The 12,649-nt window shown below is 47.3% G+C and overlaps 1 protein-coding gene across 6 annotated transcripts in view; it reads right to left on the reverse strand.

Annotated features, from left to right (window-relative positions):
* The window catches only part of DCAF4 (DDB1 and CUL4 associated factor 4), a 291,122-nt gene that overhangs the window by 70,920 nt on the left and 207,553 nt on the right, over positions 1–12,649 (reverse strand). For all 6 annotated transcript variants that reach the window (XM_085627274.1, XM_085627275.1, XM_085627273.1 and 3 more), the window contains one exon: positions 8,474–8,650. In XM_085627274.1, coding sequence (XP_085483400.1) covers positions 8,474–8,650 — 177 coding nt within the window. The remainder of the gene's footprint in view (positions 1–8,473; positions 8,651–12,649) is intronic.

Consider the following 12,649-nt stretch of genomic DNA (forward strand, 5'->3'; position numbering starts at 1 on the left):
ACTTTGAATTGGTAGTGTGTTCCTTTGTGTAGGAATCTTAGGTACTGCCTGTGCCTTCTGTTCATAGGGATATGTAAATAGGCGTCCTTGATATCTATTGTTGCCAAGTAATACCCCTTTTGAATCTGTGGAATTATTTCTTGAAGGGTACACATTTTAAAATGTTGTGTTAGTATGAACTTGTTTATGAATCTTAAGTCCATGATTGGCCTTAGAGTTTGGTCCTGTTTGGGTACTAGGAAGTATGGAAAGTAGTTTCCTTTGTACCACTCTTGTGTTGGTACTTTTTCTATTGCTTGTTTTTGGTATAGTTTTTTTATTTCTGCGTTGAGCAGTGTTTGTTCTGATCTGTTTAATTTTCTTCTTTTGGGTGGATTTGCAGGTGGTGTCTTTGTGAGCTCTATGCAATATCCGTATTGTGCCAAATTTAATATCCAATTGTCTGTTGTTAACCTTTTCCATTATGTGTGGAAAGGATATTCTTCCGCCCACTGGTGTTTTGTGTGGGTCCTTTTCCATGATAAAGTCAGTTAGACACGTTTCCTCTTCCTCTAGAGGATTGGCCTCTTCCTCTGCCATTCCCTCTTCCTCGAAAGGGCTGTTCCTGCTGTTGTTGCCAACCTTGGTAGCTAGACTGTTGACCCATCTGTTGGTTTGGGTTCTGCCCCTGAGATGGTTGTGTTTGCTGTCCTTGACCAAAGTGGCCTCTACCTGTGTTTGTTAGAGAAACCTCCTCTTTTAAAAGAACCTATTCGCTGTAGGGCTCCCATAGCCCTTGCTGTTTCATTATCTTTTTTAATTTGTTGGAGGGATTCATCAACCTCCTTGACAAACAGAGCTTTCTCCGTTGAATGGTCTGTTGATAATTGAGATCTGAACTTCTTGTTTGAAATCAGAAATTCTGAGCCAGGCATGCTTCTGAGGATGGTTCCTGTGCACATTTGCCTGCTTGCAGTATCTGCTTCAAATCAGGTCGGACGTTAGGCAGGTGTTAGCAACGTTTTTCCCTTCTTGGACAATATATTTTGCCCTCTTTTTGTCCTCCTTGGGGAGTTTGTTCAGCAACTCTTCTTTTTTGTCCCACTGTGGGGGCCGTATCTATTCAACAGGGCATTAGAGTTGGCAATGCGCCACTGTGTTGCTGCTTCTTTCTCCATTCTCCTCCCCACCATATCCATCCTTTTGCTTTCCTTTTCAGGTGGTGGCCCTGTGTTGGAGACTGCACTGGCTCTCCTCCTGGCTGTGGTGACAATGATAGTCAGGTACTGTACTTCCCTGAATATATTTAGGGTCTTTTGAGGAGGGTTTGTACTTTTTCTCTAGTCTGGAGGTTACCCCCTTGTATCACGCTGGTTCTTTGAATGCTTCTTTGCCTTGGTCCAGGATACTTGGCAGCATAGGCAGATATTGTGTCCCTTTTGAAGCTGGAGCCAGTGTTTCTAGCAAGAAACATGTGTCCCCTTTTTCCTCCTCTAGGGGGACTCCAAATTGATTTGCTGCCCTTTTGACACTGTCATTGTAGAAAGCTATGTCATCTGGAGGTGAAGCTTTCAAAGGATAGCAGTAAATCTCTTCCTCCGGGCTTTCAGTGTCGAGGTCGTTCCACTGTTCCTCGAAATTTTCGGTGTTTTCCTCCTCTTCAGGTATGTCTCCGTATTCCTCGGGTTCTTCGCCTCGAGGTTCTGGTGTTGGCGGAATGTCGAAGATCCCTTCTTCCTCTCCTTCGGTGTCTTCTGCCTCTTCGACGTCGACGCTCTCTGGTTCGGCGCCGGTGTTTTCGGAATGCGAAAATCCTTCAATGAGGCATTGAAGTCCTTCTTCTTTTGTAGGAGCGCTGCCATTTCTTCCTCGAGTCTTTGCCTTTTCTTTTCGACCTCGAGGACCCTCTCGGCGTCGGAGGCCGGAGATTTTCTTTTCTTCCTGACGTCAACGTTAGTCTTTGGCGGTGTAGTGATCTTTTTTGCGGGTTCCGCGTCGACCCCTTGTTTTGGCCTTTTCGGCGATTTTTCCTCCTCGGTGATCTTTGGTTGGGTCCCGTGGGGTTCTTTCAATTGCGGCAGGCCTTCAATCACCTTTTGCTCGGCGTCGGGGCTGCCTTGTGCACCTTATGTTTGTGGCCCTTCGGTTCTGACAGATTTTTAAGGTGTCTTACCTTCTCCGCCTTCTTTTCGGATCCTTAGCCTTTTTCTCGCCGTGGATTATTTCGGAGTCCCCCTCTAGGACCTCGACGTCCGATCCCTCATGCGTCGACTCCGGTGATGCTCCATGTTCCTCCTCGTCACTCGAGAAACCCAGGTCTCTTTTCGGAGCTTGCCGTCTTGCTTCTAGACCCAATGGCGGGAAAAAGAATCTGAAGATGGCCACCACGCACATCACACTGGGGATGTACCTGGCACCAAATGGTGGTCGAAAGCGACCAAAACACGAAAAGAAAAAAAAAAGACAACTCGGACCCAACCAATAGATGGCGGAATGATGCCCAGCATGTGAATCCAGAAAAGGATTCACGCTGCAAATGTGTCCATTACCAGTTTTGGATGGGAAAGGGAGAGGGGCTTGTCACTGGAAAACCTGAATTTGATTAGTGACCACCGCAGATTCTGAGCTGTTTCCTCCTAAAGCTGGATGGCACCAACAACGACTGCCTTGGTGTGGACCCATTGGAACCTCAAATTCCAAGCATGCAGTTGCCACCTAGCATGGCTGAAGAGAAGGATGCAGTAGTCTAATAGGGCAAGAGGGTTTAGAGCTGCTCTCATCATGACCCAGGACCAAGCCTGAAACATCGGAATCAGAGCCATAATTTCCTGAACTCATTGAGGTGGAGAGAAAGCCTTGAAGCCCATGTTATCCTAGAGTGCCCCAATGATACAGGGCCGTTGCGTAGGAGTAAGTGAACCCAAATGATGTCATGAGATCCAACGTCGTCTGGAGGTGGTCCAGGACTAACTGTGGTGAGCTAGTTTTCAACAACCATCTGTCGAGGTATGGGCATACTGGTATCTCCCGACCTAAGTAGATGGGCAGTGAGCATTGCTATCACTTTCCTGAACTCCTTATAACTGTTTGTGAGGCAGAATGGGAGCATGGTAAACTACACACGCTCCTTGCCTACCTTGAACCTCAGATAAAGTCTGTGGGACTTCAGGACAGGTATATGAAAATACAAGTACTGCAGGTCCATCCTGTCGCCTGGGTTCAGAGCAGACAGAATCTGGGGCAGCTTGAGCATTTTTAATTTGCCTTTCTGCAACAAGGCATTCAGAGCCAGAATTGGCCTGAGACGCTTGTCCTTCTTTGGAGTGAGGAAATAGCTAAATTAACAGATCCAGAACCCTCTCAACTCTAACAACAGCACCCTTGGAGAGCAACATTGGCACCTCCTGCATTAGAATGGACAGGTGCTCATCTCAAATTCACTTTGGTGGTAGGAGGAATAGCGGGAGGAGCAGAAAGAAAGGTTGAGGCATAGCAATTTTGAACAGTCGGTAAAACTCATCTGTCAGAAGAGATAGATCGCCAACCTAGTAGAAAATGTCAAATTCTGCCCTTCATCGGTTGGGCGTACGCCACTAAAGGGAAACTAAAGAGATTTTGTAGCCGTTGTAGCAAAGAAATAGGAATTAGAAGACTGATGCCTCTGCAGGAGTGCATGCCGCTTGCCCTTCCCAGGCAATCCGTAGTATCCAGACCAGCATGGATCACATACTTGGCCGTGTCCTGGCCATCACGAATCAGCCTTAAGGTCCTGCGAGACTACTGGCAATATCTCACTGGCCATGTCTGGCATGATCTTGGAAACAAACTGCATTTATGGATTGCAATGCTAGACTGGCAGAAGAAAACATGTGCTTGCCAAAAGCCCCAAATATCTTGGACTCTCTATCCGCAGAAGTGGGTGAAAATGAGTTAGCATTCATCACACTGGTTAAAGCCAGTCCGATAAGACTCTCTCAGTTGGGGTCTTTGGTGAAGCCTGTCCATCTGTGAAGTTTGATCACCTGCCTATTCACAGGCCGGAAAGAGCAAGGCTTCGATCAACTATCAGTGAGGGCATTGTTAAAAGGAAGCAAGACCTCAGATGTAGCTGTCCCAGGCTGTAAAATCTCTGTTACGACATTTCTTTTGGTCTTCACTGAGGGTAGCTGCAATTTTAGTGCCTCAGCTTCCCTCCGGATCATCACTGCAAATTAAGCACTCTCTTCCATTGGTGACTCAAGTGGCGAATCAAACTGTGCCTCAGGTGAGGTGTCAAGTCCAGTGAAATCTGTAACCAATTTAAGGCATCACAAGTACAGTGAGGGGAAAAGCAAATCATCCCTATCATTACCATACCCAACATCCTCGGGTGCCCCCAGTCTGGATTAGGATCAGTCATAACTAAAACAAGCATTGGCATAGCCAATAGGTCTCGCCTTTGGGACCTTATAAGTGTTTAGGCATGCAACAGTTGCATAACTAAATATTTATAAGGTCCCAAAAGCGAGACCTATTGGCTATGCCAAGCGGCCGTGTGGCCGCGAAAGTGAAAGTGATCACGATCGCAATCACGATCAAACATCAAAGCGGCCATGCGGCCGCGAAAGTGAAAGTAATCACGGTAAAGCGCGGCACGCGCGCCCGCGCACATGCACTGTAGCTCTAGGCTGGCCTGGTAGCACTTTTTGGAGCCCTCTCAATAAATCTCGCCAGACCAGCGCATGCGCTGGGTCAGGCGAGACCTAAAAAATAACGGTCCTTCTGCTGATAGGTGCAACTTTGAAGCGGCACTGGGTAGAGTCAAGTTGCATGACAACTGGTTGTAAATTGATATAAAATGTAAATTGATACTTGTATAGCGCACTACTCACCCGCAAGGGTCTCAAGGCGCTTGTACGAATACCGCTGTGGAACCCATCCTGGCTTTCCCTGTGAGGCGTCCACTCCTGGGCACCCCCAAGGTGGAGGCCAGGCATCCTTAGCGTTGTGGGGGCCGTTGTGGAGATTAAGCAAGCTATTGCCCAGAGTTGCAGAGTGGGACTCCATGATTGGAATGGCACCGAGGCGAGAATTATCAGGTCCGTGGAATTTTTGTGCCCAAGACCCGCCGAGGCGGGGAATTGAACCCTGGTCCCAGGCTAAACCTCTGCAGCAGGGTCTGCCGCTCTAATCATTGAGCCACACTTCTCCACTGCTGGTTTCTCTTTAGTGATTCGCAGCATGACACCGCTCAAACTGAGTTGGGTTTATGGTATGACATTGGCATCAATACTTGATCCTCTTCAGTGGGGGAGCCGTTGGTACCGGCATTGGTATGGCCTGGTAACGGGTTCCAAGGGGATAGATGGCGCCGAGGATGGCCACTCCCAACGATAATCCGACTGATAACGCCTGGGGATCCAAGAAGCCCAAAGGATCACACCAGAAGGATCCGGATGCACACCGAAAAGTTTAAGCTTGACCTTGAAGGCTTCGATCTGCTGCGTGGTCGGCGATGGCCTGGGAAATTCAAGGCATGTCGGGACCAGCTGAGGAATCGGGTTAGTGGTCGGAGACACTGTGACACCCTCCGAGCGTCTTTTTGGAGTCACAGTTGCGGCACGAGGCAGAGCCCTGCTCTGCTTTCCTATGCTTGAACTTGAACTTACTGGAGGGCTATGAGCGTGAAGTTGAGTAGTCATGGGAATGGTGTCAGCACCAGGACCGAGTCTGTACACTGCATCGGGAGTGGGACTCACGCAAGGGTTGCAACTTCTTATGTTCTGCAACATATAGCTTAATCTCCTGGTCTTGGATTGCGTTGGGTGCAGGAGGGCGCACAAGCCCAGACACCAAAGACACATCTTGTTCAGGTTCATGAGAGACATCTGCTCCCTACAGTTTTGGCATGAATTAAAACCTGTTATTTTGGGAAGGACATCGTAGGTGACATGGTTTTAGAAGGCATTTGAAAACAAGCATTTGCAATGCAACAGGTCTCGCATTTACGTGAGTTTGAGCTATTGGCATTTTAAATGACAATGCTTTTTCTTTATTTTTTGTTTTTGAGACATAAATAAAATGCATTGTCATTTACAATGGCAATAGTTTAAACTTGCATAAATGCTTAACCTATTGCAGGGCAAATGATGACTCAGAGTTCGTCAATACTGATCCCAGTGTGGACCTGTCCTTGCCAGTGATCAATAATACAAGACCCGCTGAGGGTTGGGGGCACTAATGACGGTTTTACAGTAGCATGCATTGGCAAGTACAATAACCCCAGCTGCCAATATTGGAGAGTGCGAACACAACCCCTCACAGGGGCCGGTGTCGGGGGGTCACCCTGGCTGCGCAGCCACCCTCTGGCACTGCAAGGCAATGCTGCTGGGATCCATTCTGGAGCCGTGTCGCTGACAGTATGATTTAAAAAAAAAAATTAGGAAATATCCAAGTCCTTCGACCTCTGAGATTCTGGGAGGCGCTAGCCATAGTCCCTGCTCCTGTACATGCGGTGTTCATGTGCCCCCTCTAAAAATTAAAAAATAAAAGACGAATGGTATGGAAGAGTCTGCCATGTGGGTCATATTCTGTGAGCACTGGGCTCGGTACTGTATTTGCAGAACTGGTCTGTGGTTCAAATCAGTTTCAGCGCCTCCGACGAATCTGCGTATTTATAAGTGATTTATTTTTTATTTGTAGCACAAACAGCAATCCATAAACTGTTGGTTCAACGCCATTGACTGTTTGATCAGTTACAGGCTATTTTTTCTTCCGTCAGTGAGGGGAGATTAAACACCTTTATTTCCAGAGCTGTGTCTGCAGCGAGGCACCGAGCTAAACGGACAATAAAAGTGTACTTAATAAATGTATACCCCCCTCTCTTGTACTGCTACTTCATTCGCGGTCCTGAAACTTATAGCAGTCTATATAAGCCCCTTAATTAGGCGAAAGCGATTTCCGAAAACATTTAGGCTGCTCTGAAAGAGACGCACATTGTTCCACCACAGAAGGCGTTTAAACCTAACCCCATTTTTTGATCAAGGTAAGTAAAACTTTGTTTATAAATACAAGGAGGGGGAGACTGACACTCGCACCGCGCGCTACACTGAGCCCAGAGGAAGCAGCACACTTTGTCAAAATTAATGTGACACGAGAAGAGTTCGGAGAATACATCTGTAAAACTCATGTGCGCTTTGTTTTGTTGTTGGTAAAGGATGCACGGCGCTGAACGCTTCTACCTGAAGCGTTAAATTGCATGTTTAGCTCAGAACGTCTGGGAGAGACCTTTTTTGCTTAAACGGCACACAAACATTTGAATATGCCTCAATAAAGAATTATGCACCGCGGTGGGGAGTTAGCTGTGATGAGGCTGTCTCGGTGTCGCCTGCTTATCTTTGGGGGAAGCTGCACGAGGCGAGGTAAATAATTTAATAAGCCGCTGCGTGTAATTATGTTATTTACAAGGGCTGTTAACAACAACAAAAAAAACAGCCCCAACCCCAACGCTATTTTTTAAACTGGCACCACTGTTCTCTGCCCGCATCCATGCAAAGCACACGAGTGTGAAAGAGAAAGAGTTAGGCAGAGATTAAGAGTGAGGGGTGGGCAGAGACAGAAACAAATATATGGGAAGAGGAAACGGGCGGGGGGAGCGCATTCCAGGCGGGGGAGCGGAGAGCAGGGCTGCATTGTATAAACAAGCGCGCACTGAAGTTGACGAGGAGGGAGTGGGAGGGGGGAGTGGGGGCGGGCACAGTGGTGCGGGACATCAAAGGGGCCGCGAAAGTGAAAGCAAACGAGTGCTTTCAGGCCTCCAAATGGTGCGCGCGCCCGGACGGCGCACATGCACTGTATTTGGAGGCCTGAAAAGCCACTGTTTGCACTGCCAAAACTCGCTTACTATAAGTCTCGCTAAAGCGCTGTCTCAGGCGAGACCTAAAAAACAAAGGTTTGACCGTAGTGCTCTGGATCTGCATCAAAAGGGGCAGAAAGAAAGGAACTGATGTCAGCGAGCATGGGTGGTCACTTCCGTAGAAGTATGGCGTGAGATCACGGGTGCTCAGCGCCATCTAGCGGCCCGAGGGAGCACTGCTATTTTAAAAGGTTTTCATTTCCCGTTTGGTGTTTTAAGAATATTCTAAAACAAGGAATCTGAGGTTAGAATTATCCACCAGAAGTGATAATTCTGACTATTTTGAATTGGCAGTATAATGAAATACAATGCATGTTCATTGTTTAAGGCAGCATACGAGCCATGGTGGGCACGGCTAGGCAACTAGGGTCGTTTGCATCAAACCGAATTATGTATTTAATGAATTGCTTGTATGTAACATTAACCAATAGCTAGTTGCTTCTACAAACCTATTAACCTTGACACTGAGCAAGCAAACAATCATTGGCATTGCAGTCATCTATCAAACATGCCAGGTAAAATTACAGATAGAAGTTCGAGTTAGCCTTTAGTGACATCACTAGCTCGTGTGCATAAGGAACAAAGAAAGGACAGCATTACCTTCCCAGACATATCTGTTGCCATCATGTAATTTTCATCTTTAAGAAGCTGCAAAGATGTTACTGCAGAATCCTGGAAAAAACGAATGCCCCTGCAGCCCTGTCCTTCTCTGATGTTCTGACGGATGTCGATGCTGAACACCTCTCCAGACCGGCAACCATTGAAGAGCACTGGAGTCTAGGAGAGAAAAGAGGATTTAAAGCAGAGTGCACTGATTGTGGTGCAACGATTGCCACAGCTCTGGGGGGTCAGCAGGTTAGAGACAAGGGGCAATCAACAGTTTTAATGACCGAGATCGGCTGCAGGGTGCAACCATGGAGGAGACACTGCAAAATGAACCTCTTCAATGGGGCAGGAAGCGTCGACTTTATAGGTCAATGGAGTCATTTAGCAAGTGTCACCACTTGGATTTTCCATAGTCTCCTGGCCAGATGTAAAAAGCATTGTTCTCACACGTTTCTTTTTTCTTGTTTATTTATACTTTCTCTTTACGGAAAAATACTACCAAGGAGACACCTTAGTGCCCCGTGACACATCTCTGTACCTGTACAATGGGCTCCATCTACTAACATCACAGACTGACTATACCTTATTTGTGCATGATCTCAATAGGAACGAGAGAAACAGACAACTGTGTCTTTAGTAGAAACAGCATGGAACAAAATATACCAGCACCCGATGGCTCATTCAGAAACAGAACAGAACTTCTGCATCTTCATCGCACAGTAGTAGCGGAAATAATTATCAACTACTGTGGGTTATAGGCACGGTGAAGGATGCAGAGTCCAGAATAATCTGGACTTCTCTGAAATGAAAAAGCTGCATTATTCCTAGAGGTTTGCAAAAAGATGACTAGAAGACCAAGTGGCAGCCATAAAATTTATAGTAGAAAATATTTTTTTTAAATATGTTACTTACCGCTGGTAACGCTCTTTCTGGTAGTGACTCTACCTGCCCACAGATTTCTCACCTTCTGAATATTCCCCAGACATCAGACTAGATCCGAAAACTTTTCAGTAGAACCTCTACATGCTGGTGGGTCGCACCATGTGCCACCACACCAATGCCGCTCCACTCCGGGAATGGCGTGCCTATATAGATGCCACTCCTGCAAGCTCATGCCAGTTGCTTTCCAGGCTGTCCGCGCTCCGAGATGCAGAGCCCCAAAAACAAATTTGTAAGACCAGTGTTCAGATTACTAGACATGGTATCTTATTAATGGTTAGAGTCCAATAACAGAAAGGGGAGGATGGGAGGGTTGGTGAGGAATCTGCGACTAGAAAGAGACTCTACCAGAAAGAGCATTACCGACAATAGGCAACTTGTCCCTCTGATAGAAACTTCTAGTCGCAGAATCCTCACCTTTTTGAATAGATACCAACGCATTACCTATTTGAAGGCAGGCCTGTGGATGGACTCAAACTAGAAAGTCCTGCAGGACCAAGCGGGCAAAATGCCTCCGTCAGCAAATCTGACAGTCCGGACAATAGTGCTTCAAGATCGTATGTAGGCACGCTTACATAGCCAGCTGGCAAATCTCCATGACAGAGAGTCCATATACCATGACAGTAGTATCATCTTTGGCCCTGGCAGAATGAGCCTGCAGTCCGTCCGGAGGCTGCTTTCTAGCCAATGCATGGAAAATCTTAATGCAGAGCTGGATACAGCAGGAAATAGTTCTGTTCCACACAGCCTTGCATTCTCTGGCTCCAGAGAACCCCACAAAGAGCTAATCATCCAACCAGTGTTTATTTTGGTACGATCTATGTAAAAGCTCAGCGACCTCTTGGAGTCGAAGCAATGGAGTCTCCCCTCCCCCTTAGAGGGGTAAGGCGGAGCATGGAATGCTGGCAGGGGATGTTTTTACCGATGTGGAACTGCGTCACAACTTTTGACAAGTCATGACCGCAAAACTAGGTTTTCTGGGAAAGTGGTGGTGTGCGGCCAACTGAAACAGAGGGCCTGGATCTCACTCACATGCCATGCTGATGTTATGGCAACAAGGAACACTGTGTTTAGGGTGAGAAGCCTCAAGGAGCAGATATGAAGGGGCTCGAAAGGACTGCACATCAGAAACATAAGGACCAAGTGAAGGTCCCACTGTGGCATGACAAAGGGCAAGGGAGCAAACAAATGTTGTAACCCTTTCAAAAAGAGCATAACAACTGGGGACTTATGCAATGACAGCTGATCCAGCAACAACAAAACAGAAAGAGCAAAAGGAGCCCTAATTTCCACTCCAGGAGAAACATATCTTCGAACAAGAGACACATTGGAAACTCCAACGTTCAAAGCTTCTAACATTGCATGTTCTCAACAGTGGTGAACTGATCGAACTAAGGTTGTCTCTGTTCGCAGGAGACCCTGCGCCACCTCTGGGTGCAAATGCTACTCGTGATCCGCTAGGCACCGATTGCTGACCTCGTGCATGGTAGCATTCAACGATCCTGAAAGTTGGTTCAGCCATTTCCAGAGGTGCAGTGTCTCCTGGCACAGGGTCGCTGACACCCACCCCGCCCTGCATGTTGCAGTACAACATGGCAGTGGTGTTGTCCGTGAGCACCTAGTCCAGCCTCCCACTGATGGTTGGAAGGAAGGTTTCCAACGCGCAGCTTCAGAAGATTGGCAAGGAGCTGGGAATGCACCGGTGATCAGAGGTCACTAATCTCCACCTCGCCCACATGGACCCCCCAACCAAGAAGCAATGCATTGGCCACCACTATCAGCTCTGGGTGAGCATGGGAGAAGGGTCTGGCACAGACCCAATCGTGGTCCTGTAGCCACCACTACAGATCTTTTGCGGTCACCTTTGACGTCTGAATGTGGTAGTCGAGGTTCCTTTGATGTTGGGCCCACTGAGACTTCAGATACCACTAACATGCCTGCATATGCCACCTGATGTACCTGGCCAGCAGGATGCAAGAGACCATCAGTCCCACAAGCTGTAGAGTTTAACTCAATGAAATCCAGGGCAGATGCTGAAAGATCAGGCTCACAGCCGGAATGCTCTTGGCTCTCTTCACAGGGGGAAAGGGACAAAACGGACCCGGTCCAGAATGGATCTGATGAAAGGGAGCATCTGTGAAGGAGACATGCGTGACTTAGGCACATTTTTAGTGAACTCCTAAGATGAGAGGAGGTTCACGGTATCGGGGGGTGAAGATGACTGCCCTGGGGCAAGCCCAAATCAAAAGCCAGTCGTCGAGGTAGGAGAAGATTTGCACCCCTGACCTAAGATGATGTGCTGCCCCATCACCATCACTTTTGTGAACACCTGAGAGATACTTGTGAGACCAAAGAACAACACAGCGAACTGGAAATGCTATTGTCCCACCATGAACTTCAGGTATACAGTGATCATTTCCGGGAGACAGTGATCATTTCCCTTCTTAAACCAGATAAGCACGCAAATTCATGTGACTCATACAGACCCCTCTCTCTAATCAAAGATCCTAGCTAAACTTATTGCTAATAGGCTTCAACCACTCCTGCCGCTTGTAGCCCACCCGGACCAATCGGGTTTTATTCCAGGCAGGTCCACGGCCCATAACTTGCATACTTTTTTGCCACTGTTCACCAGATCACTCCCCAATTATCGGCCACTGCGGAGTTTCTTGATGCCACCAAGGCATCTGACTCACTTGAGTGGCCCTTTTTCTTCACCATATTGACCAGGATGGATTTCAGACCCAACTTCATCAATCTGATTAGCTTGCTTTATACTAAACCCACAGAACGACTAAGAGCGAATGGACTTTTATCTGAACCATTTGCCATAACGCGAGGCACACGTCAGGGGTGCCCGCTGTCGCCGTTGCTATTTGAGGCGGCGATGGAACCACTGGCTGCCAGATTACATCAACACCATTCTTTTCACAGGCTGGGTTTTACGGACATGTATCTCATAATTTCAATGTATGCAGATGACATCACACTGTATATTCGTAAACCAGATGAAAATCTGAATCCTGTGTTACATGAACTCCTGCAATTTGGCGGCATGTCCGGCATCAAGATTAACTGTTCTAAATCATCGACTCTGCCACTAACTGATGCCCAAGTAGAAACTGAATCAGAATTCCCGCTCAAGTGGGCTGACAGCGCCATGAAATACCTAGGCGTGTGGTTTGGTAGAGACTTGCAGGAGATCTGGCATATGAACCTTGGTAAACTATT

Source organism: Triturus cristatus, chromosome 9 (genome assembly GCF_964204655.1).
Source record: "Triturus cristatus chromosome 9, aTriCri1.1, whole genome shotgun sequence".
NCBI classification, from domain to species: Eukaryota; Metazoa; Chordata; class Amphibia; order Caudata; family Salamandridae; genus Triturus; species Triturus cristatus.